Source organism: Typopeltis vanoorti, chromosome 21 (genome assembly GCF_054136105.1).
Source record: "Typopeltis vanoorti isolate ZY-2024b chromosome 21, IOZ_Tvanoo_1.0, whole genome shotgun sequence".
Lineage (NCBI taxonomy): Eukaryota > Metazoa > Arthropoda > Arachnida > Uropygi > Thelyphonidae > Typopeltis > Typopeltis vanoorti.
This window is the reverse complement of record NC_143569.1, coordinates 81,588,155-81,605,633: the sequence shown is the minus strand read 5'-3', so window position 1 is coordinate 81,605,633 and position 17,479 is coordinate 81,588,155. Positions and strand designations below refer to the sequence as shown.

General features: G+C 35.6%; 2 protein-coding genes across 2 annotated transcripts in view; one reads left to right on the top strand and one right to left on the bottom strand.

Moving 5' to 3' along the window:
• The first annotated feature begins 3,037 nt into the window (after positions 1-3,037).
• Positions 3,038-8,401, top strand: LOC150095044 (coagulogen-like). Its single transcript, XM_090411180.1, has 6 exons — positions 3,038-3,054; positions 3,202-3,329; positions 4,269-4,379; positions 5,693-5,734; positions 6,594-6,746; positions 8,260-8,401. Exons 1-6 carry the CDS (start codon positions 3,046-3,048, stop codon positions 8,399-8,401), a joined length of 585 nt encoding a protein of 194 aa, XP_090267306.1. The 5' UTR covers positions 3,038-3,045.
• Positions 8,402-8,707: 306 nt separating this feature from the next.
• Positions 8,708-17,479, bottom strand: part of dachs (unconventional myosin-IXb-like dachs) — a 68,480-nt gene continuing 59,708 nt past the window's right edge. The window contains exons 11-24 of the mRNA XM_090410939.1: positions 17,151-17,298; positions 16,760-16,902; positions 15,443-15,616; positions 15,005-15,105; positions 14,589-14,794; positions 14,214-14,268; positions 13,955-14,066; positions 13,739-13,838; positions 13,425-13,531; positions 13,232-13,326; positions 12,942-13,100; positions 12,495-12,648; positions 12,303-12,402; positions 8,708-10,649 (exon numbers count right to left, since the gene is read on the bottom strand). Of these exons, the coding sequence (XP_090267065.1) occupies positions 10,483-10,649; positions 12,303-12,402; positions 12,495-12,648; positions 12,942-13,100; positions 13,232-13,326; positions 13,425-13,531; positions 13,739-13,838; positions 13,955-14,066; positions 14,214-14,268; positions 14,589-14,794; positions 15,005-15,105; positions 15,443-15,616; positions 16,760-16,902; positions 17,151-17,298 (1,821 nt within the window). The 3' untranslated portion in view covers positions 8,708-10,482. The remainder of the gene's footprint in view (positions 10,650-12,302; positions 12,403-12,494; positions 12,649-12,941; positions 13,101-13,231; positions 13,327-13,424; positions 13,532-13,738; positions 13,839-13,954; positions 14,067-14,213; positions 14,269-14,588; positions 14,795-15,004; positions 15,106-15,442; positions 15,617-16,759; positions 16,903-17,150; positions 17,299-17,479) is intronic.

Here is a 17,479-nt window from a genome sequence, read left to right as displayed (position 1 = left end):
GATGGGGTGTGGCGGATGCCCGGTGAACATCTCTTACCAGAGTGTGCAACCCCGACTATGAAATTCGGAAGTGACCGGGTGATGGTCCTGTTTTTCCTGGTTTGACCTATGACCTCTGTTTCTGGTGCCACGAACATTAAACTCGAACTCCGAGAGGTATCTGGACATTGCAATGATTCACACGTTGTGGCGTTTCTGCAAAATTGACCATTGTAGGCATGAATGTCGCCACACGTGGTCCAAAATTCCCACTGATCGCTTGTGGGAAGTGTATCCCGTAGGATCGATGCAGTCCTCACAGAGAAAGGAGGTCCTACATGCCATTAAGGTGGGCGCAATGGCTGTTTGTTTCTCATAACATGGTGTCCGGTGACTTCTCTCCAATCAGGGCATTTAAATTTGAATAATTTGGAAGGTATTTACTGGATGAAGAATTATAAAGTTTATAATACATTTTATTAAAAAGAAAAATTTTATAACTATCCATTATCTCATGAAATTCTAACACCAGGTGGCAGCACAATCAATGACTAAATGAAAACTGTCGTATGGACATTTTCCAAGTTGAATTCCTTTATCACTCTCGAAGTTGTTTTGTTTATTTAATCCTTTGGACGAAAGCCTATCCATGATTGTAACGTCGCGTAGTCGAATGATGATAGGATTCATCCTAAATTTCATCAAAATCAGTCCAGTGGTTCAACGGATACAGACATGACAAACAGAGAAATGGATGAAGTGTATTCCTAGGGCGTTCCTTACTGGTTACCAGTAAAGACCTTTCCTCCTCCCCTCAAAAAAAAAAAAAAAAAAAAAAAAAAAAAAAAAAAAAATTGTACACAGTCTAACTGGATGACAAAACTTTTGATCGAGAAATGTAAATAAATCACAGTATAATTGCAGTATTTTGGCCCATTCCTCCAAATTTCCGTCAAAACAGAAGTCAGTTTCCACAGTGAAGTCGGACATCTTCCTTGGCCCAACTAACTCTTCCCAAAAGTAGGAACTCTGTGTTGACCATCCTAATTGTATTCGATGGGTAGGCTAAATAACTCGAGACTATTTCTTATGCTACTATCATAAGAAATGGCCTCTAAATGGTGCATCCAACATATAATACTAACACGTTCATGTTGACACTCAAACTTTTTTTTTATTCTTTCCCCACAGGATCTCCCAAAAGCCTCACACCATGCGATTTCTGCCACTACACTTATGCAGTGACAGAAATCGCATGGTCAGAAATCAATAACAAAAAGGGCGCTTTATTATCCACTCATAGAGAGTTCTGTACACACCAGGAGTCGAAACTAAGATTATTGAGTTTTTGCGCGCGCAGTTTTCTCTGATATCTGTTGAAGAAGAGGCGATTTTTTCTTAAATTTATTCCAATCTGATTATTGTTGTTCATTAGAGGTTGGCAGTTTCTTATTTTAACACTAGGGAGAACAACGATCGTTTATCGTGCGTAATTCATGATCATTTATGTAAAGTGTAAATTTTCCACTTTTATGTAAAAATGCCTACTTCACTTACTGCTTCGATTTGGGAATGTGACGAAAATAATTCTGAATATAATTTCTTTCTTTCTTTTTTCACAGTATGCGTCTCTAGGACTGAAAATCGCATGATAGTTTAATAATTGCTTCATAGATGGCGCTGTTACTCATGAAGGCGATTTACGTGTTTGTATTCATATATGAATGGAGGCAGATCATAAATGCCTAAAAGTGTTCTGACCATCCAATAGATGGCGTTTATTGACGATGCACGTAGCATTTTTGGTATTACATAATGAAAACGCACCGATTTACAAAAAAAAAATAATTTATAAAAAGCAAATTTATTTCGAGAAATTTAAATGGAATATTATTTTTGTAGTAATTTCGAGTCAGAGTTTGCTTAGATTCATTCATTAATCTTTTTAAAAAGCAACTTTTGAAACCTTTCTAAAGTTTGATTATTTGTCGCTAGGTGGTAGCATTTTTTAAGCGTGCAGAGTTCTTGGACTTGTTGAAACAGCTAAAATATGCTCAACTTCCGAAATTAATTTGTCGTTTTGCGTTCTGCTACTAGGTGGCAACAGTGTAACGCCAAACTATTTTATTCTTAACAAACTGCAAAAGTCCTATTTGTGAAGCAACAAAAAAATTTTCATATAAACATATTTTTTTTTTTTTTTCAAAATTTCGATTTATAAACAGGATCTCTTTAAAAGTATTCTTTATCTTCTTTTTTTTTTAACTTAGTAACTGTTGATAACAACAATAACAAAAAAAAAAAAAAAAGAATTTCCCACGTGACAGCTGCAAATGATATTTCATGTAGCTAAGCACGTGCCATTATCTCCTAGCAATGGCACGTACTTAACTGCACAAGTCGATTTTTTATTTTTTATTTTATTTTTTTATTAGAGATTGCCAGTTATTGGAGCCTGGTTAAAGTAATTGTTGGCATCTACTCTAGAATGATGATTATTACGTGGATATGTGAAACTGTAGATATTTTGAAATTTTAATAATATATTATTGAGTTAAAATCCCCATCACTACGCAGTGATGACGATCAAATATTCACAGAATATAAATTCTTTATTCTCCCTTACGTAACCGTGAATTTATAAATAAGCTCTAATATTAAAAGTTTCAAAACAGAAAAAAAAAAAAAAAAAAAAAAAAAAACTACTTTGTATGGTATTTCGGCCATAAATATGCTGCGATTTCTGTGTTTTTATCACAAGTTAGCTATTCCCAAATATTATTATTTACATATTAATCCTGTTTAGGAATATTCTGTTTTTTTTTTTTTTTTTTTTTTTTTTTTTTTTTTTTTTTCTGTTGCATCTTCTTCAGTTTACCGGCCTTGTCTCCGAGAGTGTTTTTATAAGCCGTCAAACAAGTCAGGTTTGGCTGAGGTGGTTGAGACAAGAGAGTTAATCACCTGAAGGATAAACTAAGGTCAGATTACTGTCAAGTAACCAAAGACCAGCTACAAATGCAACACTTCACAGCCAGTATCCGTGCGACTAGGACTACAAAGACGATCATGATGCAGGTGAGTTTGCTTTGCCATTGTTAAAATTTGTAACGGTTCGAAATAATACCTGTAATCAATAGTGGTGCCATCTATCGTTAGATACATTAATTAATTCCCAATATTAGTATGTTATTTGAATTATTCTTTTTGTTGTATTCTCTTTAGGGAATAGTTTTGGCTAGCACTGTAGTTCTGCTGTTATTATGTGATAGCAAAGCTGATGACTTTCCTTGCTTGTGTCAGGAATTACGTTTCACTACCATTCAAAAAGAAAGATTAGAAGCAGCTGAAAAGTAAGAAAAGTATTGATAACAGAATTGACTTTTCAATGGATCTGACAATCAGTGGCGGCTCGTGGCTTGAAATCGTGGGGGTGCTGCAACTTTCGAAATATACATTACACACTGTAAGTACAGTGTAGACGTGTTTGGATAAAACATCAAAATTATGGTAAAAATTAAAAAAAAAATTAAACATGAAAAAAATATTGTTTATTATCGATAAAATTATACAGTTTAGTATAATTCAAAATTACTTAAAAATAAAATCCATTATCATAATCCCAATAATGTTCTAAAATAAAAACTATAACAAATGTCATGTCTTTAATTGTAATCTCCAAATATTTAAAGAGACGGAATAAACACGATAAGCACTACGAACACTCTGCTACTGGCGCAAACTGCATATAAACAACAGTGGAACTGCGTGACAGACAGTGCCGCATTCCGCTAATAGCTCGCATCTCACTATGACGTGCATATGCTTGCACGCGTACCAATATGACATTGTGGTCAACACAGTGCTGCTAGCGTCCTTCACCCTCCTAAGTGCTACAAGATGGATTTTTTTATTATTTTTTTATAAAAAATAGTATAGGATTATTGATGATAAAATTAAATATTACAAGCAAATATAAATAAATTAATAAATATATTTATATATCGAGAAAAATTGGGGGTGCTGCAGTTCCGCAGTGCCTATGCACGAGCCGCCCCTGGATGTAATATTCATATATAATTTGATACATTGACTCCAGAGACACCTAGGTTTATAAAATAGAATGCAATGCAACCCATTCACGGATGGATGGGATAATTCTTGTAGAGTAGAAATAATACAATAGTTGTATTTAAGAGTCAGGAATGCCCCCAGATGGGGACATTTCTAACTCTAACGAGATTATCACTAGTATTACCCATAATTCTTCTTTTTTTTTTCTTTTTTTTTAGGAATATTTCCACCTCTCTTTCTAGACCCCGAGGTTCAGCCATTCCAACAGCAGCCAATTCAGAATTTCTTTACTTAATGGAACAGTGTGGCACGCAGCGTTGTAATACAAGGTAAGTGAGGGTAGTTTGGATTCTCGTAGTACAATAACGTTGTGGCGTTTACCTGTGAATGCCGTCTTCCTTCCCTTCCTGTGTCGTTCGGTCTATTGTTGCCCTAGTAATGGTTGATTGCAAGGGAGATTGTTTCGTTCGTAGATATTATTAACAGCCAGTAATGAGGGTGTGTTCGGTAAACTTGACGTGTAGTTGCCCCGAGTTTAAATAGACAGTACGGGAATCGTAACTCGCTAACGTTCATTAAATTGCAGATGTGGCTTTGCCAAACAACACACGATGGTAACGAGCCCTTGGAGTGTACATTAAATGTGGGACTGTTCAAAACTGAAAGCGCTAGAAGGAAAACTGTTGGCAATGGAATCTATTGTTCCCCTCCCCCCATGCCTTGCAATGGAAAACTCTGATTAAATTTAAATTGTGTGTGTGTGTATATGTTAGTAGTAAAATATCACGTAGTGCTATCTCCTGAACTAAGGCGATATGTCTATTAACCATGTGTGTGTGTGTTCTGTGGCTAGTTTGTCTATTTTACGAGATCACACACATCCTTTATTTATGGAAGAGAAAATCCAGCTAACTCATTTCCAGCGGGAAGGAAACCCTTGTAAAGTTCTTTGTGTTCTGCATAGGAGATTTAAACCCAGATCTTTCCGAACATCTTCGACACCAACTAATTTATTAGATGATAATTATATGGCTTCCCACTTCTGTACCAACCAATCAGATCTCAGAAGATGATGTCCTCCTTGATACAAATCTTTTGTAATTGTGTTTACATATAAAGTTTATTTAGAATAAGCATTATATATTTTTGTTGTAAAAAAAAAATAGTTTTTTATTGACCTCGAAATCGAGATCCACATTATGTGAATCTCGATTTGAAGGAGGTAGCCTAGTGACTGTGCGCTTCGCAACCATATGCCTGGGGAAGGCGTGTCCTAGGTTCGATTCCCATCGCCGACGTGAGGAGCTTAAGGCTCTTCCTCAGCCATAGCCAAGTGAGCCGGTCTTGGGCGTGGACAGCAGGTTTTTTCCGCCAGTTTATTCATGGGTTTTTCATCCCGCAAGCAGGCAAACTAGCCCTGTGAACGCATATGGATTACAGTCACCAGATAGGAGATGAGGTTCTCCCCGAGGAACGGGCGGAACCCCACACGAATAAATAAAATAAATGCCATAATTCCTGAATTATTATGCAAATAAAAGGGTCACAAACGTTTTGGTTAAATATTTTAATATTAAAGATTATTTTTTTTTAAAAAAAATGTGTATATTTACAGCATTTTGAACTACTTTTGTAATTCCAGGTCTTCAAATCCTTATGGAACGTCTTGCGGAGGTGGCTTGAGGTGAGTAAGATGCTATTATTACCGATCTGCTACTCAGAGAATGCAATTTCGAAGTACGCATGCGCAGACTGCATTCGGTAAGCTATAGAGAATCTACCATCCCCCACGCTTATTACACACACACGCTGCATGCGGGTAGTTTAATTAATAGAAATGTCAACGTGCAATTGCATCTTCCCCGAGACCAGTTCAAAAAGCAAAAATTCCATCAGTTAAACGCGATACTATTAATCATCGGAGGCAGATAAAGGTTGTCTGCAAAATGCCTCTCGACCTCATTAATATTCAAACCAAGCAGCAACCAAGCTTAATGATATTTAAAAAAAAAAAAAAAAAAAAAAAGGGGAGACCCTAATCCTTGTTTTTCTATTCAATTTTTTTTTCCCCAACTGCGTTCGGTCTATTCTTGTGAAAAGCAATAAACCGCAGCTGTGACACAACCAACATCATTGTTATCAGTGGCGCGAAAGTCTCATGGTAGCGCGCGCCCTGGGAGTTTTGTGTCGATTTCACTTAGAGCGCGCGAACGCGCTGTCTAAATAGCGCGGTGCACTGTGGGTACTCAAGATAAGCTATTGTCAACAACGCGTTTTTTTTTTTTTTCCCCCCTTGGTCTGAATATTTCTAGAAAAATATTTTGCTTAAAAAAATAAATGATTTTATTGAAAAAAAAAACCCGCAGGATGGTGATAATACTTTTAATACTACAAAAGTATTCAATATTATTATTTTATTGCACTATTTATGCACTAATTTTTTAAAACTTTTAGAATTTTTTTAAACTTCATTTTAAATTCAATTATTTCTCTTTCATATTATAGTTATCAACACTTTAACAGTATTTTTTTTTTTTTTTTAGTTATCCAGCTTGGGCTCAGCAGACAGCGTCCTCATGTCTTTCTGACGTCACTGTTTGTGAACCCCACTATTCCCTTAAGAATGGAGACCTTAAAATCATTGTTCAGGCACCACGAGCTGGTTTTCGTCAATGTGTGTCACAAAATATTTGCCAGTAAGTTTAAAAAGTTCTTAATACCCAAATTATTACTCCCTACTACCATAGTCTGAGATCGGCTAGCCCAACCTTAAAATGAAAAGACCTAGAAAACACTTCTCTTGAAGTTTGAACACAAATCTTTCAAATCACAGGATGTTTATTTATGACAGATTACGAAGACATCTTCGGAGATAAACAAAATTAATTTATCGCATCGGCAATGTGTAATGAGAACTCTTATGAGCTAGTTCTTTAATAATGTTGCTTTAATAAATTATTAATGAACAATTTAATAATAAACGCACATCACTACGCTTCAGAAAGGTAGCCCCCCCTTTTATTTTCTTTTTGTCATGATAAACTCGGTATTGCACTAATTGAATCATATTCCTAACGATGTATATTCGCATTTCAAACGATCAAAGCATAGTCAGTGAATTTTAAGACTTCACTGACATCAAGCTAACGTTACAATTCTTTGAATTTACATCAAAAATCCTTTCGTGCATCCCATAATAACATTCGTTAGTCCAGCGAGTGTATTGCTTATATAGCAGAATCTAAAATTATTTTTAAAAAATATATTATATCGCCACCTATAAGTTTGCAATCACTGGCTTCCAAATTTGAATGCCCAACTGATGGTTACTCAGGAAATAAGCAAATGCTAGATTTTGGATACATCTATCCAACGAGTTCAAAATAATTTAGAATCCCGATTTCTTCTTTTGATACGTTTAGCTTTCGTCTTGAGAAATGTTTAATCCCAGGTTCTCTTTGCAATGCTTCCAAGGATTCTCCCAAAGAAACGCAAGTTTCCACGTCTTCTGAATATCTGAAAGATATGCAGATGACGTCAAAACTTTTTTTAGAAGGAATTATTGTTCTAGTTTGCCGATCAAATCTTTGAGATCTTTCCATCCAAAAGACGTAGTCATTATTTATCTACTCGGTTTGTTGTACCACAGATAAATTCTTGAATCGCGTGTCAAGCATCTGTTTCGTTTTCATCTTATTGTGGAGACACCTAGCTTTTTGTTCGACTTTCTGGTTGTGTTGAAACTTCGGGGGGGGGGGGGATTGGGGGCAAAGTATACTCGTCTATGAATTTTTGAGGCACTCAGACTTTGGAAATTTAAGTTTTTTATTAAGTTACATAAAAATTAGCTTAGAAATTCCTTAATAATATAATTTTAACTTTAAAAGCTTACTTTTAAAATAATTTTATGCCTTATAAATACAAACAGAAATTATTAGCCTAACATATACAGCGTAAGCATGAACATTTTATTTATAATATTTTAAAGTAAAAATTATTAATGAAAATATTAAAATTTTAGCAAAAGTTTTATTGATTTCATTCTATTTAATGATTTATTTGGTAATTAGAATTACAATTATTAAGATAGGTGCCTGTGGGGAGAAACATTTCTGGGGGGGGGGGCCCTTAGTAGAAAATGAGTATTTCAATGTAGATTTGGCTTTAATAACTGTTGTGTTCAATGCTTAATTTTTTTTTTTTTTTCAGATCTAGCCAACGATGTGGTAACCGGGGGCAATGTGCTCAGGCAACAGACACTGTCAAATTTTTAGCGTATGACCTGCAAAGCGATCGCTTCGTGTGTGAAGAATTCAGTCGCTGTTGTGACTGCCAGTGTAGGAAAAAATGACAAAAGAAGACTTCACCAGGCTTCAAGATATGTTTTTTTTTTGTTTTCTGTAAAACAAATAAATAAAAAAAATCTATGAAAAAAAAATGATAAAAAAATTGCATAAAATATTTTTAGATTTGGTACTTATTTTAGTCCCTAGATGGCGCCACACAATATTTACTATATTGTTACCTTCCCTCTTTTTTTTTTTATTTTTTTTTATCTTCTTTCTGTATATGGTAATCATTTATTTTGAATGTAATGTGATGTGATGAATATTTATGAAATAGAAAACACAAGACTAAACATAAAAAGTCAGTTCTTTATTGACAAAATACATTCAATGTTATAAAAAAAAATACTGCAGTCAGTAAACAAAAGCGACGCTATGTACAAAATTGGAATGATTTGTAAAACACACACATTAAAAAAATCGTAGTATATTCGGCGGGATTTCGGGTAAAATGCAGTATTTTAATCCACCACACAAAATGTTTTAGCGGCGTTTGAGGGACGGTGAGCATAGGAACTTCAGTGAGGTAATACTGAAACGAGTCGCTAGATGGCAGTACAAACACTACTGACTACACTATCTTGTTTCCTTGCTGGAGGAAGGTTTTTGTATATCGTCTGATGCGTCAAACCTCTTGTTAAAATGTAATTTAATTTTTCCTCTTCCTGTTAATAGCTGCCGGTAACCTTTTACTCTTAAATAGCAGAAAAATTAATTACATTTTAAATTGAATGTGGTTATTACTTTTTTTTTTTTTCTTAAATAATGATTATGGAAACAATTGTTAAAAACAATACAAGGTGGCGTTAGTGTAGGTAGAAAAAAATATTTACGTATCTAAAAAAACTTGGCACATTTTTTTCTTCGCATTACACGTGCTACTTCGGAACCGCCCAGTAGCGACATCTAGTGGATATGTTGAAAAGAGTAGTCGAAGTTGTTAATATTAAGTACAATTTCAGTCCCGATAAAATTAATAGCAAATTACGATACATAAAGCAAAAAGACAGCCTAGTGGGAAAAGTATTCTAGAAATTGTATTAATTGATGTTAAACCTGGGAGTTACTTTTAATGAACGATTTTATTTTATTTTTATTAAAATCAGAAAAAGTTAATAAAAATTATATTTATTAATAGAAAAAAGTATAACAATGAAGTTGCAGCGAAAAAGCCTCGATTTTTCATTGGTAAAATGTAAATAAAAAACAGTTAAAAAGGTAGATGAGGTTGGAGATAAACTACATGAAGAACCAAAAGAGGGCGCTCACGTTGAACTGATAAATTTTACTTTTATTTTACATGATTTCATTGTTTATACTAGATTCCATTCGATAAATATAAATTATTAGAAAAAATCTATTATCTTTAAAAAAATTTGAAGATTATAGATTAAATAAAATTTTCTAGGAATTGTTTTTGAAAGTCATTAAACTTTTTATATATTTTTTTAACAGAAAGAATTTATGAACTATTGAATGGGGACAGTTTGTTTCATCTCAAATGTAATGAAAGGAGGAGGGACGGGTTTTAACTGTACTCAAGTTACTTCGGAGAGGATAAAAGCATTGTTATATATAAAAGACAGGATTATTAGTTGTGCGTGACCAGACCTACCACGTAATAAGTAATAAAATAGCTGAAATAGAAAGACCAACATTCTCCATTTTCGAATACGATGAGTGCCATTTGTCGCACTTCAAACAGAACAAATATTACAACCCTGAGTTAGGTTCTTGTTAGGAACACACACACACACACACACACACACACACACACACACACACACACACACACACACACACACACACACACACACACAGTCTTTCTTTCTCTCTCGCTGTCTCGTTTGGGATTATACAAACAAAAAAGCACTTGGTACATGCTAAAATAATCTCATTGTCTCTGAAGTGATTTTAAAAATGGCTCCGCTCGCTGCTTTGTCAAACGCTACGGTTTCTTCTTATCCTTGGAGTGTCTTTAATTCACCGAGGTTTGGTTGCTTTTTTTTTTTTTTTTTTTTCTCCCCCAACGTCTTTTGGAAACTTGCATTGTTCGTTGTACGAGAAATGGAATGTAGAGCAGAGTTCAAATGTTCACACCTTCCTGGCCTGTGGGTTTGAGCTCCAAAAACTGGTAAGGAACGTGCAGCGTGTGGCTCTTGTGTTCCACTAAGAGGTGGCCCCTTCTAGCAGAGGCTCCGATGACAATCACCGTATCGCCTTTCAAGAGGGAAGCCTCTCCGCTGTTTTCTTCTAAAGAACAGAAGAAAAAAATATATATAACGAATGAACATAACCGAAGTACGGTATTATTCCAAATTTATTTCGATTCCTGAATGAAATCAGTCAAAAGGTTTGATAAATCTTGCTGTTGCAGCCTCTCACATTAAGTTAATTTATTATTAGATTGCTCATTATTTGATGCGATAAATAATAATGAAATATCTTTTACTTATAATTCAATATTTTAAATAGTTAATGCTCCCGAATTTCTATAAAACACAGTACTGTATATATCCATTCAAAAACGCATATGTTGATCTTTTAGAATTTTTATAAGGAAAATTATGGAAGATTCGTAATGCAATAACATAAAACTCTTAGTAGGCTAGAATCGCCTAAGTGATTAAAAATATGATTTATTTCTTTGATGTGAACCGAGTTTTCGGACCCTAAATTAAAAACCTATTTCAGATTGAACCGAACAGGAGTAGGTTAGTGTTGAAGAGAAGATGCAGGAGATTAAAGTCATACACATTATTTCTATCTCATTCTCAAGTAAGAAAGATTTAACTTCCAGATCCATCTCTGCTGTTTTTCTTGTTTTTTTTTTTTTTTCAGTTTAATTTCATTTTAGTAGGTGCCAGTTTTGTGGAGTGCCAAAGTGAGTGCACCTCATTTGTCACTCGTCGAACTTGCACAGTTCGAACGTTGAAAAAACGTGCAACACATTATTACTGTGGAGGGATTAAGATCGAAACGATGTGGAAACCTTCTAGAGATTGAATATTGAACTTTCTTCCAACCACTTCAGGTCTCAATAAGTAGGATGATGGTCTCACACGATGAATCCCATTTACCACCTAAACACTTTCACAAATATCAATGACGGAGTTGGTTGGGTGGATGTGAAACTATTCTTCGGAGTACAAATCTACCGTGCAAGTTCGGATAGAGTGAGAGGGGGTGAGGGTTGTATGTCCTTAAAATAATCCCATTCAGACAATCTTCGGCCAGACTATTTTAAGGATTCACTTGTGCTAAATAAGGAAACACGAAAACCAGTCTCCAGTTCTGTTACACAGCTGTAAACTAAAGGAAATCAAAAACTGTAAAATTTATACACATCCAGGATGACGACTTGGAATCATATGGTTCATATAAGACGGAATTAAAATCGTTAACTAACTGAAAGTTTCAAGGAACTTTTATTTCCTGAAGGGTTACTAAAGAAAAACAGCTTCCAATATAATTAAGATCGAAAAAAAGTTAAATAAAGGCAAAAATTAAAAAAATAAAAAACATTAATGCAAAAAGAGTAGCTTTTTTTGGAGACTTAAACGGGTAAAAAATTTTAAATAACTTAAGGTAAAGATTAAGATGAATTCAAGTTTTCGAGAACTTTATTTCTAAATGCATGTTGTGCCAAACTTGCGCCATCTAAGAAATGGAGTCGCTACTTCTGCGATGCTCATTACAATTAAAAATACTTTTCGCAAATATTACATAATAAAATTTCTCCTTATTCTAGTTGTCCTCGTTAGAAAATTACAGAATGCTTTCGTAATTGAATGAAAATGGCCGCAATCTTGTTTCGAATAAACAGACTCAATTTGTACGTGAAGATTAAAAATAACTTTCCCTAAGAGTATTCGCAGATCTAGAAGGAAGAGGAGCGCCACCTACCTGGAAAATTCATCTTCATGACCCTGCTTTGAGGGTATCCCATCTTCGTATTCCCGCTGACAGTGTACGAACGACTCGGGGGTACGGGAGGTGGTCTTTCCTTGTGAAGACAAAAGGAAGCGTCAGCATGTTCTGCTGTCGATTCAATAAATACTAAAATAGGACGAATTTCTAAAGGTTTTCTTGGCTTACCAGGTCGAGGCCAAAGAGGGAGCACGTCTGTTGGATTGTCTTCTGATCGCAGCGCTCCAAATCGGGCGGGGGTGTTCCTGCTATTGGCTGGGGGCGCGGTCTAGAAAACACGGGGTTATTCACCGATGGAGGCGGATTCGCTTGAGACTGAGGCCTGAGAGGGAAGGAAAAAGAGGCAGATTGAAACAAGATGAATGAGTTATATTCGGATTTGAAACACAAATTACTTTTTTTTTTTTGGCCCATCCATCCATTATATTCTTTTTTTTCTAAACTATAGCAACAATAAGCAAAGCGATTCGAGGTGATATAATAAATGCCACTATTTAAATTATTTCCATTAAAAAAACAACTAATTTTTGATATCCAAGCCATCTCAGAAAATTAAAAAAATTAAAAAAACGAACAGGATTTTCGAAATATCAGAACGGCGCTATGCCTTCTCACCTGTTTGCTCGCGATCTTGCTTGCACGTGTAGGTTCCTTTTCAGAGTGGGCCATCTACGGCGACGGAAGTGCCATCCTCGCCACACTGCTTGTATGAGGATGGCCGCATTGTGACGTCTCTCTACTCGCAGCAGTTCCAACTGCTGCCTGGCACCTTCACTATGGGGGGGGGGGGGAATAAATAAATAAAAAAAGAACGAATCAAAACACTGCACTACATTCATCTGCTGTTCTTTAGTGCCATCTATACGCCATTTCCTGAATTAAAAGCAATTCTTGAAAGCACTCACCTAAGGAAAATATGGCGTTTTCCCATGGCCCATGCAGTGGACGCATTCGACACCTTACAATTTTCGGTAACAGCCATAAAGCACTCCAGAATAAGCTAAAAAGAAAAACAGAAATAATACAATAAGTAAACAATACAATAAATGACAACTGCTGTGATTATCATTAAGAAAAGTCGCGATCTTCGAAGCTCACCTTGCAATCTTCTATGGCTTTATCTTCTGTCCTCTTCAGTTTCTTGAAGGGAGCTAACAGACGGTAGCGAGCATTGAAAGCTTTGAATCGCATTCGATGAGGAAATCCTATTGAAAAAGATTAAATCTGAATTAAGGGAAAGTACTTTTCAAAGCGCCATCTGCTGATGAAAGTTGAATTAACGATGCGTGCTTCAATTAAATTCTTGTAGCGCCATCTGTTATCACATTTAACAACTTTTAGAAATATATAGGGGGAAAAAAAACATACAGATTGAATTGAGTTTATAAATCAAAGAAAAATGCTTAACTTACCACCTGCCATGAGATTGACTGTCTCCAACACTTGAAGAGCTCTTACTTGTTGAACGACTGCACCTCGGTCGAAATGTCCGGGCTGTTCGCAGTTGTTGGCCTATTGATGGAAAAGAGATAATTGGACGAAACAAATCCAAGAATCGTTGTTGTTCATATTTAGCACTTATATTTTGATCGATCCGTTAAAAGTTCGTTTACTGAATTAAAACTAACCTTAATACACCTGATAAAATGTGGCTTGGCGTGGACCAACGTTCGCAGCAGGTTGTCCAACCTCGTATGGAAGTCTTGCGTTAGAGTGGACACTGGTTCGTCGCCATTTTGCCTAGAAATACACCACAAAACACGAAGGTTGCATTTCATGCTGAACACGAAAGTGCCAAAGAAACTGCATAATTCTCTTAAATGTTAGCCAACTAAATATACATAAAAAATATTAATTAAAAACTGTGCAATTAGTAGGTTTACTTACAGATCTGTGTGGGCAGTTGGAGAAATGCGGAAGGACACACCACGGGGGACGGTTTCTGGGGGATAAGAAAAAGATGAATAAGTAAATCGTGTAAGTGGGAATTGACAGGATTTTAAATACAGGGGAAAACGGAAATAAAAGAAATCAGAGTAACAGGGCAATAGAAATTAGGAAGAAAGGATTGAACAGAAAGATAGAGAAAATAAAGAAAAAGAGCAAGAAGACCAAAAGAAGAGTAGAAGGAAATGACCAGGAATAGAAGAGAAAAGAATCTGATTGATGGATATAATCATGAGAAAAAAGGAAAGAAGAAAAGAGAAATATACTAAAAAGGATAGAAAGAACAGAAATAGAAGAAGATAGTAAAATGCTAACCTTGCGAATACAAGGCTTTGAGTTCACTTCCAAAGAGGTGCGTGGCGAAGCCGAAGTTGCAGGTGGACTTGTGGAAGACGCAAACCACGTCATCGGGAACCACATCTCGATTGGTATCGAGAAAGTTGCACGTATCGTAGATGACCCTTCCGGCAAAGTGACGAATGCCAAACAGCCACGAATTGTTGGGTTTCGGTTCAAAAAACCTACAAAAATCATAAAACAAACATTTTTTTAAATACTAAGAAATATTAACAGGCTTTCGAAGACAATGGGATTCCAGTTAATAACAAAGTAATTTTCTCTCGTTTAGAAAACAGGTTCTTAAGAAAGAATAATTGAACTATGAATAAATTTAGCACAGGTATAGGAGATTCGTTTATCGTATGTGCCTGAGATGGTAGCGATCGTCTTACCTCAGACTGTTTTGATGCTGGGCCTTGACTTTTTGAAGATATGACTCTGGGCTTCCTCGCAACGAACATTCAACATCCAACATGCTGAGAAGACCTGTTCGCTAAAAGAAAAAAAGTAAAAACATATGGAGAATTTGTATTGACAAACAGGTAGCAAACTTATGGCACATAGGTTTAAAAGTTAACAAAAGGAACAAGAGATGGCACCACTATCGAAATCTAAGACACTTCGAAGCTGATTATAAATGCTTATTCTTAACATTCCGCTACCATCCCACGCCTCCTGTACGCGTTTGTTTTCCACCCCTGTATGCAAAATACTCCCCCCGCTCCTTCTCTCCCCGACACATACACACAAACAGACCACGCTCTCTCTCACCAAGATAGGTAAACCGCAAGTAGCTTGATCAGAACTCACGACAGAACGACGTGACTTACCAGAGAGGAGATGAGGTCAATGCAGGGTACGTTATCCACGTAATCCACCTGCAGGTCACTTTGAACGCCTTCCTCGCGGCACGACTCGATGCTACTCTTGAATACATGCGTGTTGTAGAAGTGTTGGGAAGTTTCGGCACACAAGTTGATACACAGATGCTCCAGATGGCTGGGCTGCCAAGGAAACAGAAAAAGAAAAAAAAAAGGTCAGAAGTCACATCCTGCAGACAGACACTCGCTGCATGCAATAACACTTCGCTTGCACTAAATACGAAAAGATCACAACGAAACGGGATATCACAATGCCATCCACCACAAAGCAAAATTAATAACTTCATTTTTCGAAATTCACGGAATTAAAATTTCACAAAATTAAAGCGAATTTTTATATCGGCTACAGCAAGCATTTTAAAAAGGTGCTTTTGATAAATACATAAAATTAATAAGAATTGTGAAAAAAATTCAACTAAATTTTCATTATTATTTAAGATTTGAATTTTTGCTCATTAATTTTCTTAAAAATAGATTTTTCATTATACTTTTTAAGCACTATTTTCGAAGTTACACGATCTCTAACTGAATTCAAGTACGGACAACAGTTTTTCGTTCCGTATTTATAATATGTTTTAGAGTACTCTAAAATATGTTTATCATTCTGTACTGTACGTTGAGTGAAAAAATAAAATTCCATTTCTTCAGTGATTTCGCTCTTTCTTGAACTTTATATATAGTTTAATAAACGGAAAATAAATTCTCCTACACAAATATCAGCGTAAACATAGTGACACTAATAGATGTAAAAATGCCATGTTGCCTGGCGATCCTAGGTTAGACGTAAGCGAAGATTCGGTGGGCCCTTTTCACACAAAACATACACTGACCTCCGAATTAAAGATATAAGAGATGTATTAAAACCTTTAAAGTACTGTAATTAAAATCGAACATTTTGTTCAATTGTCTTTGCGATATTTTAATTGACAATTTTTTCCCAGCATTCATCGCCGAAGCTTAAAATCTATTAGCTGTTTGGCAATAAATTTTTAATTACATGAGCTTTTCCAAATTCCAAAGCTTTTATTTTTTTAAATTTTAACAGACATTTCCTTAAATTTATAAGCAGCTTAAACATTTAAGTTCTGCCATGAGATGGCAGCACGATCGATGAGCTATAAACTTTTCGCAATACAGTAGTACAAACAGTTACCGAGATGGAAGCCAAAAAGAGGGAACAGTCCATCTTTCTTGTCAGCGAAAGGTACTACCAACTCTCCCTACTTTATTTATGGGGTGGTGCAACCAGCAGTGTGCGAGACTTACCTTGCCGGCCTCAAAACCAAACATGTCCAGAATACCGATGAAGCCATCTGTAGCATGGCGGACAGCGGAGTTGAGAACTGTCATGGATTTTGAAGCTTTCACGCCTCCAGAACCGATGGTTGAAGCATGTTGACTGCTGTTTTCTGCAAAGAAATTCAACAATAAAAATATTAACCACAAACATAAGCTACTTCGTTGTTTAAGTTTGTATTATGCGAATATAATATACACGAAATTAATCCGTATTTTAATTTCTAAAAAAAAAAAAAAAAAAAAGCCCTCCAGATGGCAGAAGAATATATCCAAACGCAATGATAATTGCAACACATCATAATCGGTTAGGTAATATACTGGCGCCACCTATCGAAATATCGAACTCGAAGAAACTCACCCGTGTGATTGTGGACGGATTCGTTGCTGTCTGAACTCAAAGTGCCCGATGTGGAACCAAGACGCTTCAAGCTATTAGCCCTACGCACAATGGTTGCTACAGTTCTGCAATAGAGAGCCTTTGCTAACGCATCCCGATTTGAATTAGCCTGAAAAGAGAAAAAGTATATAACATTAAATTTGCAGTTTATTGAAATATTAGTAAAGTATCTTACCAAAAGATGGCAGCACTTATTCACAGCTCCAAATATGCTAATCAGTTAGGGAAAAAAAAAATTTTTTTTTCTGGTTGTGAATAGCCACTCCATTTTTTTTTTTTTTTTTAAATTA